The sequence below is a fragment of the Electrona antarctica genome, assembly GCF_951216825.1.
Source record: "Electrona antarctica genome assembly, chromosome: 10".
Classification (NCBI taxonomy): domain Eukaryota; kingdom Metazoa; phylum Chordata; class Actinopteri; order Myctophiformes; family Myctophidae; genus Electrona; species Electrona antarctica.
Window position 1 is genome coordinate 55,222,341 of NC_136791.1, and position 19,255 is coordinate 55,241,595.

Below are 19,255 nucleotides of genomic sequence, written 5' to 3' on the forward strand. Positions count from 1 at the left end.
GCTTGATATGCGCTGGTGTGTCATGACTTGCCTTGAGGGGATGTCGAGTCGAGCTGCTAGGCTGTGTAATATCATTGCAGCGATATACAAGCTCACAACCCATCGCGCTGCAACGCGCTGTGAACTTGTAGATCGGCTACTTTCGGTGCGAGACGGCAGCGTAACCTAGGCTATATACTGCTGGTGCTGAGGGACCTTATTAAGACACAGCAGTCTGTCTTTTACGGATGTGTGGATTCAGTGAGGATGATTAATGGCATGATGTCCTCCCCCTCTCTCCTCTAGATGTTTTGCACTACCATATTTTTCAAAAGTCACTCGCGCACCTGAATAATAATCTTTGTGACAGGTGCGTTGGTGGGGTAGACAAGACATAGACACTCCAAAGAATCAAAGATCCCCGCACGCAGGCACACCGTCTTCACTTGCTCAATGACAATAAAGATACATTTAATAGGCAAGGCTTTAGTCAAGGATTTTCTTCAGGCATATGCTGACAAATGGCTGTTACTTTTCAGAACTGAAATGAAGAAATGGCAAAAACAAAATATGCCAACCTGGCCTTGTAGATTCAATCAATCAATCAATCAATCAATCAATCAATCAATACTTTATTTGTATAGCACATTTCATACAGCAAGTGCAACCCAATGTGCTTCACAGATTACAAATAGAAGAGACATTAAAAGAAAAAGAAAAAAGAAGGAAAAAAGAAAACATTTGACATTACGAATAAACATAAACAGGGATTAATGATATGACCTAATTATAAGCAATGCTAAAAAGGTACGTCTTAAGATTTATCTTAAAAATGTCTGTGGATTCAGAGAGCCGCAGGTTTACAGGCAGGCTGTTCCACATTATAGGACCATAATAGCTAACGGCTGCTTCTCCATGCCCTTTAGTTATTGACAATTTTTGTTACTTTTGTTTGTGTGACAATGTAGTATAACTAGGTAGGAATTAATTTATGGGGGTAATATGCCGATGATAGGTTTCTGCCTGACAACAACAACGTTGTGTGATATAGTTAATCTGCTTGGTTGTAGCCTATGGCTGTCATTATTGGTGATGATGTTGTTGTTGACTTACTCCGAAATGAAGTGTGTTGACTGAGCACTGTTGTTGATCCTGTCCATGCCTGAAGAAGGTTGCAGTCTATTATATTTATTTTTCATAGAGCAAATGAAGGCAGTGTGTGGTTCTTTGAAGATTCTTAGAACACATTTCTGCCCCTTTATCTTCACAATATTTGAGATATTTCTTTTCATCATGGCATATTAAAGCTAGCCCGCACCGCTCAGTTTTTTTATTTTTTATTGTTCTCTCTTTCTCTCATCCGTCTCACTCTGCCTCTCTTTATTGATCTGAGTGAGTGGTCTATCTCTCTCTTGTTTTTAATTAAACTAACCTGTAATTAAACTAACCCGTACTTAAACACAAGAGTAGTCAGATTCCATTGTGTGTGTGCATGTGCGTATGTGTGTGTGTGTGTGCGCGTGTGTGTGTGCGTGCGTGTGTGCGTGCGTGCGTGCGTGTGTGTGCGTGTGTTACCACAAGTCCTTGTTGCAGTAAGGCGTTGTACTTTTGCACCAAAAGACAAAGCATATACTCCAAAGAATATCTCACACTTACTTTCTTGCTAATGTGCACACTTACACACTGATACATGCATGCACACATGCAAAGATGATCCTAAAATGCAACTAATCAGATACATGATGGAGGTCAATAATTAAATCAACAAGCAACACGTCAATTTGTGGAAATTACCATGTTAGAGGAACATGTGAGCTCAGGCACACACACACACACACACACACACACACACACACACACACACACACACACACACACACACACACACACACACACACACACACACAGGTTTAATTAAACTAAATACTCGCCCCATCACTTTATGTGATTTTTCTATAATTAGATGTTTATCTGCTGTCAGGTTCGTCTTTCTCTGTTACTTCGTATTGCAGAGCGCCTCTGTACAGGATGTGGAAGCGTCTTACCACAGAAGGGGCCCCGGAAGGTCCCCCACCTCGATCTGCCTGCCAACTCAACCAACTTCCCCTAATAAACAGACTCTCATATACTATGACCTTATTTTCACAAATTCTCAGAAATATTGCCTATGTGACTTCGTGAACATGTGGCCAGGAGGTGTGACTCCTGTATAACTGTCATTGCGAACGCAGTGATTGCGAACGCAGTGATTGCGAACGCAGTGATTGCGAACGCAGTGATTGCGAACGCAGTGATTGCGAACGCAGTGATTGCGAACGCAGTGATTGCGAACGCAGTGATTGCGAACGCAGTGATTGCGAACGCAGTGATTGCGAACGCAGTGATTGCGAACGCAGTGAGCACTAACTATGAGACCTAGCAGAACATGTCTGTCTGTCTGTCTGTGTGTGTGTCACGCTGTAACACCACCCGCCCGCCACCAGAGGGCGGAGCTGTATCACACACAAAAACACACACACACACACACACACACACACACACACACCTTAACTTAACTTAACTTAAAAAAAAAACTTAAAACTTAAAGAAAACATAAAAAAAACATACACACACTAAAAAAATAACTTAAAAAAAACGTAACTTAAAGGTATATTCAGTGATTTCACTTAATTCAAATATCACTTATTTTTTCTTATTTTTTGGATAATCCTCCCTACTATAAAGTGTGCTGACCATATAAGGAGTTCCTCCCTGTCCCCAGTGAGCCCCTGGGGTCAAAAAACCCTAGTTTCGGTTTGGGCTTTGGGTGGCAAAGCCTTCATCCAATCAGGATGAGAGGGGCCTTCCTCCAATCATGATCGAGTGGGGCGGGCATTGGTGCACGTGCTGTTGGTCTGTTGTACTTCCCCCACTGTAGAGTGCGTGCATGTGCACAACTTGTTACCGGGTGGACTGTTTTTTTTCTCCAAATCACTGAATTCTCCTTTAACTTAAAAAAAATCGTATTAATCTAATTGTTGTTATTGCAATTTACGAGCTGCGTTCGCGCGTCTTACTTGTATATACAGAACACATTGAACTCAAAGGCTTGTTTGGTCTTCCCGGTGGCCACTGTATCTTGCTGCTATTCTGAGACTTTGACAATCATCAATCCTTTTTCTTGGGTTCACTCCTTTTTGCATCAACACTTGTCTGTGCAGACTTTAGAGGGCCGATAGCAGACAAATCACATCAATTACTTTTACAGAACTGTCAGGTAAAGTAAATGAACATTTATAGACCTCACACCCACTACTATCTCTATACTTCAATAGTTCAAACAGCTTTTGACCATATAATAACTACACTGGATCCATCGGAACACAGCTTATTTTCCATTTCCTGACCAAGTGTTGAACATACAAGGTTTCTGCCCAGCAGTGACAATTTGGAAGAGGCTTCTAAGACGCTGTACTGACACTATACCATCACAGGGTAGAAATGAAAAGCTTAGATTCGCTGATAGACCCCCCGAGTACTCTGCTACATGGACTGCATTTATAGCGCTTTTTAGACTCCCGACCACTCAAAGCACTTTTACAATGAATGACTCACATTCACCCCCATTAACTGACAGGACAGATACAGTGCAATCAAATACAACGTAGCCTCTAGTGCACGTCCTTGTTATGTGATCTTAACAATACATAAAATGGAATTAAACGTAATTAGCCGGTTCCAACCTCCCCTTTATTGCCCTCTGTACTCAGTCTTTTATCCGCGTGTACCAGTGCTGCATGTCACACCCCGATTCTCTCTCTCTCTCTCTCTCTCTCTCTGTTTCGTGTCTCAATACACTGGTAACACGATCAGTAAGGCCTCACAAGCCTGGGAGGAGCCGTAGCCAAGAATAGCCGATTGTCGTGAGATTGCGGATTGATCAACTCTTTTTCGGATTGATCAAGACATTTGGTGTAGACGGGGGGAAAAAACAGATATTACACAGCCTAGCAGGTCGGTTTTAAAAGAAAGATATACATGTATTTTCTTGTGTTTTTAATAAGCAATATAACGTCCTAATTATGTTATGACAGCCAGGGTGTGTGTGGGAGAGGCTGCTGTGTTGTAGCTGTATGGTATTGTTGTGGTTTTCTATTGTGGCCAACATTCATTATCCGCTTTGTGTTCTGAAGACAATGCACACAACACACCCCCACACACACTCTCAGCCCACCCTCCCTCCCTGTCAAATACGCACGCACGCACGCACGCACGCACGCACGCACGCACGCACGCACGCACGCACGCACACACTCATGTATTTGTTATGTATGTTACAGTATACAGTATGTGTCAAAGCAAGCACTCTTGCACAATCACTCACGCATAAATATATACAAATTCATGTTGACATCATATCCACCCATGGAGAACACTCTCTCTCTCACACACACACACACACACACACACACACACACACACACGTGCACACACACGTACACACACGTACACACACACGTACACACACACGTACACACACACACACACACACACACACACACACACACACACAGGCATACAGTTCATGTTAGTAAATTGTTCAACACGTAGTATATCACTTCAGATTGTGTATGCGTGCGCACACAGATAAATCCACGTACCTAGGCACACGCACGGACGTACTGTAGGACAGCATACACACGCATATACACATGCCACACACACGCCACACACACAGTGACAAACACACACATGCACAAAGCAGGCACTTAAGAGGCCGCATTTTTCCAAACCGAGGCCAAAGAAAATAAATCCGTCCTCCATCCAGAGGGTAATTTTCCGATCCAAATACGTCGCTAGAGCAGGTTGGCGAGGAGCGCGACCAGGACCCCAGTGTGCTGTGTTTTATGACTTCCTGTGTGTGTGTGTGTGTGTGTGCGTGTGTGCGTGTGCGCGTGTGCGTGCGTGCGTGCCTCTGTGTGTTAATGTGTACCTTATTTGTAAACGTGTGTGTGTGTGTGTGTGTGTGTGTGTGTGTGTGTGTGTGTCTGTCAAAGGGGAAGGTCCTTTGCAAAGATCAGTTCAGCTGTAAGTACAAATTGACGTCATTCCGAACTTCTGATGGGCTGACGAGCATGTACAGTATTTGCCTTTAACCAGGAGAGGTTCTTTAAGTACTGACCAATCAGGCATTCGGTAATTACCCCTCTTTGAATAGCGGAGGCAATCACAGCTCAGCATTGTGGCTTGTATAGCTAGGAATCCTGTATTAGGAAGGAGTATGATGAAAGCACGAGATGAATGGTGAATGAAATGACAGTTTGCTTATCTTCACACACACAAGGTGTGAACATAGTGGCGATCTCTTCACAAATGTTCACACGGTTGCTAGTGGCAATGCACTGTAACCATGGCAACCTTAGCGTTTACGAATCCTAATACATTTCGTCACTGTCAGGCAGAAGCCTTCTATCTCTATACTTCAGTAGTTCAAACAGCTTTTGACCATATAATAACTACACTGGATCCATCGGAACACACAGCTTATTTTCCATTTCCTGACCAAGTGTTGAATACGAATACGAGGTTTCTGCCCAGCAGTGACACTATACCATCACAGGGTAGAAATGAAAAGCTTAGATTCGCTGATAGACCCCCCGAGTACTCTGCTGCATGTATAGCGCTTTTTAGACTCCCCACCACTCAAAGCACTTTTACAATGAATGACTCACATTCGCCCATTCACACACCGACGGCATGAAATTCCACGACGGAAATGCCAGAATGTTCTGCTTAAAGGAGAATTCCATGCTAGAAGGCTTTCTTACCTTTATTTGCAGTTGTTACGTCCCCACCAAAGAGATCCAGGTGTTATTTTGTGCAAAATCGCATTATTGGCTATTTCCCCTAACATAAGCCCTCAATGAATTTAATCGAATTGCATTGAATTGAATGGGGCATTGGGGTGTTGTGCTAATTCGCTTATTTCCATCGCTCAAAAATCAAGGTACACTTTACTACTTATTTCGATGGAAATAAGCAAATTAGCACAAAAACCCAACCCCCATTGAGTGCTTATATTAGGGGAAATAGCCAATAATGCACTTTTGCACAAAATAACACCTGGACCTCTTTGGTGGGGACGTAACAACTACGAATAAAGGTAAGAAAGCCTTCTAGCATGGAATTCTCCCTTAATACTGTACATACTCTGCCATACGCCGGTGTCACATGCCAAAAATGACAGATCTACAAGTTCAAGCTGAACTTGTAGGTCAGCTATTTTTGGTGCATACAACACCAGTACACAACAAAGTATAAATTATGCTTTCTGCTTCCTGGGCAGCTACTGTACTCTACCCCAGATAAGAGACTTTCATCCCTGAATTTATTCTCTCATACAATACATAATTTAACTCCTAGGCTGTATCGCAGCCCACCAATATGAAGGTTATAATTAGGTTTTATGTTCAGGTTTTAGAGGCCAAGGCCAAGAATAGGACCATATATTTGAGGTTAGGGTCTGCCAGTCGTATACTGAAAGGAGTCTGGGTTTGTACCAGTCTGAGAAGAAGTGCTACCGTATACCTGAAATACTCTGGGCAAAACGTCCCCTCCTATGCAGCCTTCTTGCCAATTCAATGGCAGCTTAATGTATCACTTTTAAGTCTTGTTGTTCCCGATGCTTCCCCCAAAGGGGGCTGTGTTGATTTTGGTTCCTCTGTTGCGACGGAGAAGTGAGATTAATGGGAAATGGATCAAAACCTGATCACACTCACAGGCAAAAAAAAGAGCTGCTTCTGTGCCAAACTTGTAAACTGGCCATAGACCAACAGCTCTCAGCTATACACCTGTAGACGTGCAACACCTGGCTGTTACCGTTCTGTTAGTTTAGCTGTAAACACTTCATTGACCGATGTCTGCTAGGGGTCCATACTTGACCCCCCCGGCCACTCATTTCTTCCCTCTACACCAAATCTTGTTGCTGTGAATAACTGATCTACAAGCCTGTTGCGATGCGATGTGAGCTTGTAGATCAGCTATTTACTGCTGCGTTGTTGTTGAGCAGGTGAGCCAGCTGTGTGTGTGTGTGTGTGTGTGTGTGTGTGTGTGTGTGTGTGTGTGTGTGTGTGTGTGTGTGTGTGTGTGTGTGTGTGTGTGTGTGTGTGTGTGTGTGTGTGTGTGTGTGTGTGTGTGTGTGTGTGTGTGTGTGTGTGTGTGTGTGTGTGTGTGTGTGTGTGTGTGCGCGTCTATGTAGTGTGTGCGTTTGACAGAAGCATTTTTTCCACCCCATGGCCCATATACTGTATAGGTCCCTTCATCTATGCCATTTACTCCCAGGCCCCAGTGTGTGTGCATGCACGCATACGTGCACAAGTGTGTGACAAGGTTCCAGTGGACACAAACAAAAGAAAATGTTATATTATTTTGCTGTCATAGAAATTAGAGCAGTGTATGCAGTAGATAGATGTCTTAAACACCCACGTGCACACACATGCATCCAAACGCACGCACGTTTCTTCATGGGAACACCCTTGTCAGCTATACACCCAAACAACCGGTTACTGTGGCAACAGGACAATGCACAATAGAGCCAACTTGTTTGTCATCGAGAGGAGGAAAGTGTGTGTGTGTGTGTGTGTGTGTGTGTGTGTGTGTGTGTGTGTGTGTGTGTTATAATCTGGGGGAACATAAGCCAAACACAGCAGATCTACAAGCTCACAACGCATCTCAGAGAGAAGACATTTGGTGTAGACGGAGGAAAGTGGTCCAATAAGTCCGGAGCCAAGTAACTCAAGTCCACTACTAAGTCAGAGTTTTTAAGTGGTTCATTTATGTGTGTTTGTGTGCGTGTGTGTGTGTGTGTGTGTGTGTGTGTGTGTGTGTGTGTGTGTGTGTGTGTGTGTGTGTGTGTGTTTGGGGGGGTATTTGGTGTGTGTGTGTTTTCCAGTGAGGTAGTCTGGTCTGGGCTCTGCCAGCCCTGGCAGGGCAGTCCTCCCTTCTGCTCTACATGGAAAGGCCCTTTAAGGACACACATTCTCCAGCCCCATCACTGAAGCAGTGATTCACTGCACTTCCACTGCATTGTGTTTCCATCGGCACTGTGTCATTATTGAGGAGAGAGAACCAGCATTGCTGAGGTCGCTGACCACTGTACAGAAGACTGACCACTGTACAGAAGACTGACCACTGTACAGAAGACTGACCACTGTACAGAAGACTGACCGCTGTACAGAAGACTGACCGCTGTACAGAAGACTGACCACTGTACAGAAGACTGACCACTGTACAGAAGACTGACCACTGTACAGAAGACTGACCACTGTACAGAAGACTGACCGACTGACCACTGTACAGAATACTGACCACTGTACAGAAGACTGACCACTGTACAGAAGACTGACCACTGTACAGAAGACTGACCGCTGTACAGAAGACTGACCACTGTACAGAAGACTGACCACTGTACAGAAGACTGACCGCTGTACAGAAGACTGACCACTGTACAGAAGACTGACCACTGTACAGAAGACTGACCGCTGTACAGAAGACTGACCGCTGTACAGAAGACTGACCACTGTACAGAAGACTGACCACTGTACAGAAGACTGACCACTGTACAGAAGACTGACCACTGTACAGAAGACTGACCACTGTACAGAAGACCACTGTACAGAAGACTGACCGCTGTACAGAAGACTGACCACTGTACAGAAGACTGACCACTGTACAGAAGACCACTGTACAGAAGACTGACCGCTGTACAGAAGACTGACCACTGTACAGAAGACTGACCGCTGTACAGAAGACTGACCACTGTACAGAAGACTGACCGCTGTACAGAAGACTGACCACTGTACAGAAGACTGACCGCTGTACAGAAGACTGACCACTGTACAGAAGACTGACCACTGTACAGAAGACTGACCACTGTACAGAAGACCACTGTACAGAAGACTGACCGCTGTACAGAAGACTGACCACTGTACAGAAGACTGACCACTGTACAGAAGACTGACCACTGTACAGAAGACTGACCACTGTACAGAAGACTGACCACTGTACAGAAGACCACTGTACAGAAGACTGACCGCTGTACAGAAGACTGACCACTGTACAGAAGACTGACCGCTGTACAGAAGACTGACCACTCTACAGAAGACTGACCGCTGTACAGAAGACTGACCACTGTACAGAAGACTGACCGCTGTACAGAAGACTGACCACTGTACAGAAGACTGACCGCTGTACAGAAGACTGACCACTGTACAGAAGACTGACCGCTGTACAGAAGACTGACCACTGTACAGAAGACTGACCGCTGTACAGAAGACTGACCACTGTACAGAAGACTGAGCACTGTACAGAAGACTGACCACTGTATAGAAGACTGACCACTGTACAGAAGACTGACCGCTGTACAGAAGACTGACCACTGTACAGAAGACCACTGTACAGAAGACTGACCGCTGTACAGAAGACTGAGCACTGTACAGAAGACTGAACACTGTACAGAAGACTGACCGCTGTACAGAAGACTGACCGCTGTACAGAAGACTTTAGATGAAGAAAGAGGCAGCGCTGCTCATAGCCACGGATTAAAAAGGTCATCTTCACGGATTGCAGAAGATGACCTTTGTCTGGTCAAAGCGCTGTGTGTCACACGACACACACGCCCCATTCTTCATTTAAAATGATTGAGGAGAGAAAAATAATGTATTCTGTTTACTAAAGACCTGGAGAGACGGGGGAAGGCTTTGTCACTGTTGTACGCATCTACCAGTGATCCCTTTTGTGCCCATATAGAGATCTCTGTATCCGTCAGTCCTTGTCCCCTTTTATGCCCATCGGTATAATATATGCCCATGAATGGAGATCTCTGATGTCATCGGTATAATATATGCCCATAAATTGGCATATTGCTTCGCTCAGCTGTTCTGGACAACTGCATATTGATATATGCCTGATTTTGACATCCGTCGAGTCTTCGCCAATGTGCTCGCTCGAAGTAGGTTGGTCTCATATAAACATATAAACCCTACCCTATATGGTCATAGCGGTCGGAACTGTGGCTCTCCATATATGCCTACTGTATATATGGTTTGTTCATCGTTATGTCTGAGTCATAGTGATGTGGCAGTGGACTGCCCGCCCTCCTGCTTTTAATATAGGTAATTTTGAAAAACATACTGTATTTCACTTAAACCCCTTTTAACCACAGGCGTGGCGTCGCTATTTTGGGCATGTCATTATATGCATGTGTATAACTAACAGTTTCATTATTGTCAGGCCCTGCTTTCCCTCTGTTATCCAAGAGAAGCTGGCTGTGTGCTACCGCTACGTTCATATTCATAGTTTCATACACTTTAAGTTCACACACCATCACATACATGTACTTACTGGAGTTGGCCAGTAAGATAAGATAAGGTAATTAAGGTAAGATAAACCTTTGTTGAGCCTGTGGGGTAAATTCAGGTAGATATTTGTCGACATGTGTGAACGCAGCAATACTCTTACATGTGTCCCTTTCCTTATGTTTCTTTGTGAACACATTGTATTGCTGTGTTCACACATGCCGACAAATAGCTACAAAATGGCCGATGTTGAAGTGTTGCTCAAGCCACCCTGCATAACAGAAAAGGATAGGATTAAATAGCGCAGGGAACTGGTTAACAGCCAGAGAAACAAACCCATATGATTGATTGTTAATTTGTTACACATTTGGTTACATTTGTACACTCTTAGAGTGAAATTAATACTAAGATTGTACAGTGTTTTCTATGTGCAGTTGCACCTGCAGTGTCCACCAACCACCTTGTAATATAACAGCTGGGAGTTAAATGTTTTGCTCAAGGGCACCCCCTTGAGGGAGGGGAGCATTACTTATTGACTCCACCATCCAGATGGGCCCAGTGGGGTAGGATTTGAACCAGGCGGTGACTCTGGTCCCTACGCTGCAAAGTACTGAGTGTTAATTTAACTGTGGGAATTCTGAGAGTGTAAAAATAGACCTTTACGGGTCAATTCCTATTCCCTCCGAATTAATTGAACACTCTGAAATGTGCAGTGTGTGATAATTAAAGCTGGAATTAATGGGCTCTCTCTTTGTTGTGTGTGTGTGTGTGTGTGTGTGTGTGTGTGTGTGTGTGTGTGTGTGTGTGTGTGTGTGTGTGTGTGTGTGTGTGTGTGTGTGTGTGTGTGTGTGTGTGTGTGTGTGTGTGTGTGTGTGTGTGTGTGTGTGTGTGTGTGTGTGTGTGTGTGTGTGTGTGTGTGTGCGCGTGCATGTGCGCGCGTGTGTGTGTCATTAAAAGGTGTAATTAGTGTTTTGTAATGAGGTTCCTATATCGATAGAGTGTTGTTTATGGGCTATAATTACACACACCCCATATGCTACTGCAGCAACAAGTGTGTGTGTGTGTGTGTGTGTGCGTGTGTGTGTGTGTGCGTGTGTGTGTGCGTGCGTGCGTGCGTGCGTGCGTGCGTGCGTGCGCCCCTCAACTGTGACGCTATACCTCTTTTTTTTTTTTTTTTAAACAGTACAATAACAGCATTTCTATGTATACATAGGACACAAGTGCAGACAAAAGAAAAAAGACAAAGACAAAAAAACGACAACAGACACTAGGGTTGTTTATGGGCTATAATTACACACACCCCATATGCTACTGCAGCAACAAGTGCGTGCGTGCGTGCGTGCGTGCGTGCGTGCGTGCGTGCGTGCGTACGTGCGTGCGTGCGCCCCTCAACTGTGACGCTATACCTCTTTTTTTTTTTTTTTTTTTTTTTAACCGTACAATAACAGCATTTCTATGTATACATAGGACACAAGTGCAGACAAAAGAAAAAAGACAAAGACAAAAAAACGACAACAGACACTATACCTCTATACAGTATGAAGTCACTCTTCATTCAAAATACCCCGTCTCTGTCTCCGGTTGGATCGTTGCCAAGTGGTTAATTAATGACAGAACGAGAGCACAAGTATGTGGTACATGACCTGTGTCACATGGTTTTGGTGCATGGAGGGTTGACGGTTCAATTCCCTCCTGGTGTGTGGAGTGTAGATGTAGATGTACAGTAGTGCCTGGCTGAGGGCAAATGCCAAGAATTAAGTACTGTATATTTCCAAATGGTAGCCCTACCGGCAAATATCACACACACACACACACACACACACACACACACACACACACACACACACACACACACACACACACACACACACACACACACACACACACACACACATGGATAAATGAACACTAGTGGACTTACCTGTGTATAGCAGTGCATGTAGGCTGTGTTCACTGACTGGACTTTCCTCAAGTCTAGTTTACGCTCTAGTGAATATTTGGATGCAATTGGACATCGGAGTGGAGGGTACAATTGTTGTATATAGTCAAGGGATCTACAAGATGTTATGGAAGGTTCTTGGACAGAGAAGGACTTGACAAGAAACATACTGTTACTTAGTACTTACTCCTTCATGGTCAATATAACAGATGTCCCCTTAGAATTCACATGATCATTTCTCCTTTATTCCAATATTCTATTATTGCCAGGAGGATGAGAAATGCCAGCCGTGTAAGACTCTGGCCTGAGGCTGAATCGAATTTTGAAGGTCGACCTCCTATCTCATATACAGTATCAGAATAAATTAGGCTATATATTCAGTACTGTATGTCATCATCACACCATAGTTCTGTGCACAGCGGACTCAAAAGTCCGGATTCATTTACAAAATAAAAAATTTGATCCCCAGTGCAGCCAATTATTACTCGTTGATTCACTAATGAAACTGGACTCTGTTCCATTCTGCCGAGCCTTTGCTTTAGTTGGTATTGGGTTGGGTTCCAATTTGACATTGATTTGAATGGACAGAGTAAAACATGGTGGCACAGACAGATGCAGCCATTTATGATTTAGCCTACATTACAGTGTGTGTGTGTGTGTGTGTGGGGGGGGGGGGGTTCTGTGTGGGGCCGACGGAGGCACCAGTGAGATACAGAGCTAATTAGATGGGTTTCTTTGCTGTTTTCAGAAGTTGTGTTACTGCAAAAAGGCAAAATGTAACGCTCAAATCTCTGCCTTTCCATCGCATTTTTTTCCCACAGCTAAATCTCCCTAATTGTTTCTACTTTTCTGCTGTTATTGCACAGTAAAATCCTCAATGTTATTTTATCAATTTGTATCTCTCAGAGTTCAATATTAACGCTGAGGATTTGACTGTGCACATACGTGTCTTCTAGTTCCGTCTCTGTGCTGACCTGAATGCCTGACATCTATTCACTCTCAATGTAATTGATTCACAATGAACATGATAACATCAGGCGATAACATACAGTATGTCGTTGGCGTCGGGCGTAAACCTCATATGTACAAAAATGTTACTTTCCAATTAACCCATTCTGACCTGAGATCAGATTTTAATAATGTCTTCTACATCCTGACAGTTTTCTGAAACATGTTTCTATGTCAGTCGTTCTTCGATTTTTCAAAAATAGCAGACCTACAAGCTCATAGCGCGCCACTCGGTGGCGCGCTATGAGCTTGTAGATCTGCTATTTTTCAATAGCTAAAGCATAACATAATGCTAACACCAAAAGGGGTTCCGGCCCAAAATGGGTTAATTCCGATTCCAATTCAAAATTAGCAAGAATAGCAGATCTACAAGCTCTGCTATTATTCTGATGATTTTGTGTGGCACTAGTATGACCAGGTAGAGCATTAATTCACTAAACAAAACATAACAGGACATAAGACATTTCTGCCCGACATCGACACTTTAGCTGTAAGAAAACATCCATTTGTGGAGCTTTCTGAATGGGAAGTGAATTCTTGTCTCCTGCATGCTCCTGTTCATGATGTCTGGTTTCTCACAAGAGTTGTGTGTTGTTCTCAGTGGTAGACAGTAACTAAGAATTTGTACTTGAGTACTGTACTTAACCCATTTAGGCCTGACGTCGAAATTAAAAAAAAATCTTCTAAATCCTCCAGTTTTCTGAAATAAATATTTTCACGATTTTTCAAAAATAGCAGACCTACAAGCTCGTAGCGCGCCACTCGGTGGCGCGCTATGAGCTTGTAGATCTGCTATTTTTCAATAGCTAAATTACAACATAATGTTTAAAACACCAAAAAGGGTTCCCGCCCAAAATGGGTTAAGTTACAAATACAAAATTTTAAAAGTAGTATCAGTACTCTACTTGAGTATTTGTATTTTTGGATACTTCACTACATTTAAAAAACAAACATTGTACTTTTGACTCACTGAAAAAGTACATTATGAATTATGCATTTGAACCCTATTTCAAATGTAATGGAAAATAGCAGATCTGCTGTACAAGCTTGCAAAAGCTGCTATTTTCATTATTAGGCCTATTTATATTTGTAAAAACATAAACAAATATTTTGAGACTTATTTGGGGGAAAATATCTACATTTTAGTACAGTAAAGGTTGCTGCTGCGTTATTTCAGGAAAAATTGCGGAGAAACGCTGAAATACAAAATCAGAAAAATGCATTGATATTAAAAGGATTTTTTTGAATTTGTAATTAAAAGCAAGCGCTCCAAATTTGACTGAGCAACTTTCACTTGTACTTAATGTAATAACGTAATATTTGAACAGGAGTATTCATAATCTGACTGGGGTCGAGCATTTCTCTGTCCGCCACTGGTTGTTCTCTGCTTTAGCCTCTCTGCTTTACTTCTGCTCTGTGGGTCTCTCCTGGTTTCCAACCTGTCGTTTCCTTACCGTTCTTCTTCTTCTTCTCTTTCCTCTCCTCTTTCCTCCACATGCCTTCCTCCCGTCCTCAGTAAAACCATCAAGGTGCGAATCATAGACGACGAGGAGTACGAGAAGAACAAGACCTTCTACCTGGAGATCGGAGAGCCTCGTCTGATCGACGGCGACGCCAAAGGTCAGGGAGGGGGCGGCCGCGCCTCGCGTGCCTCCTGTGTGAGCTCTGAGCTCTGCAGTCTGACTCACATGGTGCACGTGCAGCAAGACAACCATCTACCGCCACCTAGTGTGTCTGTGTGCGCGCGCGTGTGTGTGTGTGTGTATGTGCGTGCGCGCGTCTGTGTGTGTTCGTGCACTTGTGTGTGTACACCTGTATCCATTGTGTTTTGACCATGCATGTTCATCACCTCCCTCTATTTGTCTCTTTGTGTATGTGTGCGTGCATGTCTGTGCATACATACATGCATCCTTGTGTGTGCATGTTTGTGTGTGTGCGTGTCTGTGTGTGTGTGCGTGTGTGTGTGTCATACAGGAAGACCATAACCATTAGGATCTTAGACCGGGAGGAGTACAATAAGCTGGCCTCCTTCTACGTCCTTCTACAGACCCCCCAATGGAGACGCAGCAGGGTGGGATGGACAGGTGTGACAGCCAATCAGCATTGAGAATGCACCCTATGCTGTAATGTCATTGGCTCCCAAGTCAACAGGCAGCCGGCCCTTGTAAAGTTCTTACTTGCTAACAGCAGTGTTAGTAAGTTATCTATGCCTTAAACAGTGTATCCAAGTTTGCTTTGGAACTCAACACTACATAAGCCAATTTCTCTAATTACTGTAGTTCAACACTTTAAAGTCTCCTAATTCCCTCAGTTGTCACTCTATCAAGTGCCATAATCCCCTTCTAGAGTCTTTAGTATCGACACCTCTCTCAAGTGTTACTGTGTATCTGCCCGACACCCACACACAGTCACATTTCCTTATCCCTTATTGGAACCCTTACCGTATGTTTTTACGTCATGGTCATACCACTCCCTTTGAATTGCCCCACCTGTTCCTCAGAGAACCCTGAAAGAAGTCCCACTACTAGCCGTTCCATAGAGTTGTAGCCTACTCCAAAGAGTTAAAATGTAGCAGTGCAGCTGTTCATACCGTATGCTAAGTTAACGGAACAGCAGGAACGTTACCAGCATGATAAAATAGAGGGAAGGTCATTTCGCCCTTACCGTAAAATCTACATTACTTCAGCAATTTGAGGGGTTTTATGTGTATTAAAGCACAGGGAATAAATCACGACCTGCCTGCAAGTCTTATGTGCAGACGGTTTAATGAAAAATGGCGGGGATGGCATATTTTGAGTTCTCTTTGGAGAATCGCCAAACTTCAATTCTGCCAATAAGGCAAGAGCGGGCCAAAACCTTCCTCCTTTATCCTTTTTAGCTCCACAATCCATCTGTCCGTCCATCCATCACTTTGGTCCCAAACGATATCTATAAAAGAACACTGGCTAGATCAGGGGTTCTCAACGTTTTTGGCCGGGGACCCCCGGAAATGCTTTGGCAATGTCTCGGGACCCCCGCCCCGCCCCCTCCCGACCCCCAATATAAATTGACTGCTACAATAACCTTAAACCATTTTGGGCGGGAACCCCTTTTGGTGTTTTAAGCATTGTTATAATTTAGCTATTGAAAAATAGCAGATCTACAAGCTCATAGCGCGCCACCGAGTGGCGCGCTACGAGCTTGTAGGTCTGCTATTTTTGAAAAATCGTGAAAAAAAAAATATCTTTTTTTTGTTTTAATAATTTGGGGACCCTCCAAAATAATTTGGCGACGCCCCGAGGGGTCGCGACCCACGGGTTGAGAACCCCTGGGCTAGATTTCCAGGGAACTCATGAACCCCAGAGGATGGCCCCTTCTGATTTTGGTAACCCCATGGGCTTCAACCCATTCAGGCATGACGTCGAAATTTAAAAAAAAAAGTTTTCTAAATCACGACAATTTTCTGAAAGATTTGAGGCACATTTTAACGATTTTTCAAAAATAGCAGACCTACAAGTTCATAGCGCGCCACTCGGTGGCGCGCTATGAGCTTGTAGATCTGCTATTTTCCAATAGCTAAATTATAACATAATGTTAAAAACACCAAAAGGGGTTCCCGCCCCAAAAAGGGTTAAGTAGATCGGAAGTGGCTTATTGTCGGTAACACGTGGGAGTCTGTCCCCGTTAGATTGCGCTAGACCCCTGGGAGATGGATGCTGAGGTGGAGCACCACATCCTACCATCCCAGTACTTACCGCACAACTTGCTGCACGCAAGCCATGCTACTCATACGCTGAGTTGGCGGTGCCCGGGCTGGGAACCGAACCCACGACCTTGTGGTCCAGGGGTGACCTGTTAGCCAAATGGTTAGGGCACATACAGTACCATTATGTGCAGAATGCCTTCAACCGCGTGGCCCCAGTTCCCCTCCCAATTGCCATTTGCTGATTCTAGGGTAGATTTGCCATGAAACCTGCTAAACCAACACATCCAACGATTCTAGTAACCCAATGGCCTTTACTCTAGCACCACCCCTATGCCACAATTGCCATTTGCATGCACAATGTCTCAAACTCTGGTCAGACTGCCATGCAACTTGATGTGCTCAGCAAGGATTAACCCTACTGATTGTGGACCTTTCCTTTAGTAAGGTCATCCTTATGCCTCACAGGCAAGGAGCGTTGCGGTCCAATGGCGATATTGCGTGAAAAACCGTCTTGATATGGATATCGTCCGTTGCGTTGCGACGTAGCCTGAACCAATCAAATAACCAATAAATAGTAGCGTGTAGATCTCAACCAATACAAGTGTTTGGGGCCACGAAACCTCGCTCAAATTGAGACTCTGCAAGCTTATATAGGAGGGGTGGACGATGTGCTGCACGCTCGCGGTCCGTCAGGACAGTCGCAATGAAAAACATGTATTCTAATGAGATTTCATCGCTCGTTCGCATCGTTGGCAGTGTAGATGAGGTGTCGGACCAACCTTTCCACTCTGTTATCTCAAAGTCTAACGGGCAGATCGCCGTGGAACCCTAGAGCCACCCTCAGGCCAAAATATCAACTTTTCACACAATATATCTAATATAATCTATAATTCCATGTTGATTAATTATGACCCCATGGCCTTTCCTCCACCCTTCGGCCAATTCAAGTTCCCAGAGTTTATTTTGCTGTTGTTTTGGTCGGCAGGCCTGTTGATTTGGGGTTCAGCTGAACACAGGAGCTCTCCTCTCCTCTGTTTTTACCGGTATACTCTTCGGCTGACTGTTTCCTTGCAAGCTTTGTATATTCCTCCTCCTTTTCTCCTCTGATCATTTTCAGAGGTTTGCAATAATTCTCAGTGAGAGTCACACCTTTCCTCGCCCCTTCTCTTCTTTCATCCTCTTCTGTCTTCTCTCATCCTCGCCGCTCTCCCTTATTTACTGTCCTAACCTATGCTTGTGTCTGTGCGTGTACATGTGCTTTATGTGCTTGCTTGCACAACTGTGTGTGTGTGTGTGTGTGTGTGTGTGTGTGTGTGTGTGTGTGTGTGTGTGTGTGTGTGTGTGTGTGTGTGTGTGTGTGTGTGTGTGTGTGCGTGTGCGTGTGCGTGCGTGCTGTGCATGATTTTTATGTATTCACCAGTATCTGTTTTCCACTGTTTGTCCATTACCTCATCATGGATGTTCATTGCCCAGTCAGGCTGTCATATTTTCCTTTTGTCTTCTCCATCTACTGTCAGACAAACAAACACATACGCACGCACCATTTTGTTACATAAATGCACAGTCTTTCTCTCTAATATATGCCCAGTACAAATTGTCTCTTAAACACCCACACATTTGCGCGCAGGCGTCTAGTTTGAGTGTGTGGTAATGTTATTTATTGGCAGCAGAATTGATGTATTTACAGGTTTACAAACGTGTACAGCTGGTGCTAACAGCTTGAAAGGTTGGGCCTAATGAAAATGGACACAAACCCCTAATTATATTTTACTGTCTGTGTGCCCTGTCCACTATACGTGAGACATAATATCCTTTTGCAGTTTAGATAAGTCTGTCATTAGGCAAACGTAAGTTGTCAGTGGAATATTGCAGATATGCTAATTAGGTCGGAATGCCATATCCAACCGCTACTACTAGGAATCTCGGCACTGACAGGATTTTTTTTACTAGCACCTGAATGGAACTCGGACAAAACCCTCCTCTGTTCACCTCCCTTATTTTGCACAGAAAGACCAGTGCAGATCTAATCTTGAATAATGACGCTCTTCCAGTTTAACCACTTAACCCATTTAGGCCTGACGTTAAAATAAAAAAAACGTTCGCTCTGAAAGAATATAAAGATTTGTGCCGCATTTTTACGATTTTTCAAAAATAGCAGGCCTACAAGCTCGTAGCACGCCGCCCACTCGGTGGCGCGCTATGAGCTTGTAGATCTGCTATTTTTCAATAGCTAAAGTATTACATAATGCTTAGTTAAAACACCAAAAGGGGTTCCCTCCCAAAATGGGTTAAACTCTTTTTTTATACTTT

General features: G+C 43.9%; 1 protein-coding gene across 1 annotated transcript in view; it reads left to right on the forward strand.

Annotated features, from left to right (window-relative positions):
- Positions 1–19,255, forward strand: part of slc8a1b (solute carrier family 8 member 1b) — a 169,612-nt gene that overhangs the window by 94,965 nt on the left and 55,392 nt on the right. The window contains exon 5 of the mRNA XM_079513128.1: positions 15,235–15,344. Coding sequence (XP_079369254.1) covers positions 15,235–15,344 — 110 coding nt within the window. The remainder of the gene's footprint in view (positions 1–15,234; positions 15,345–19,255) is intronic.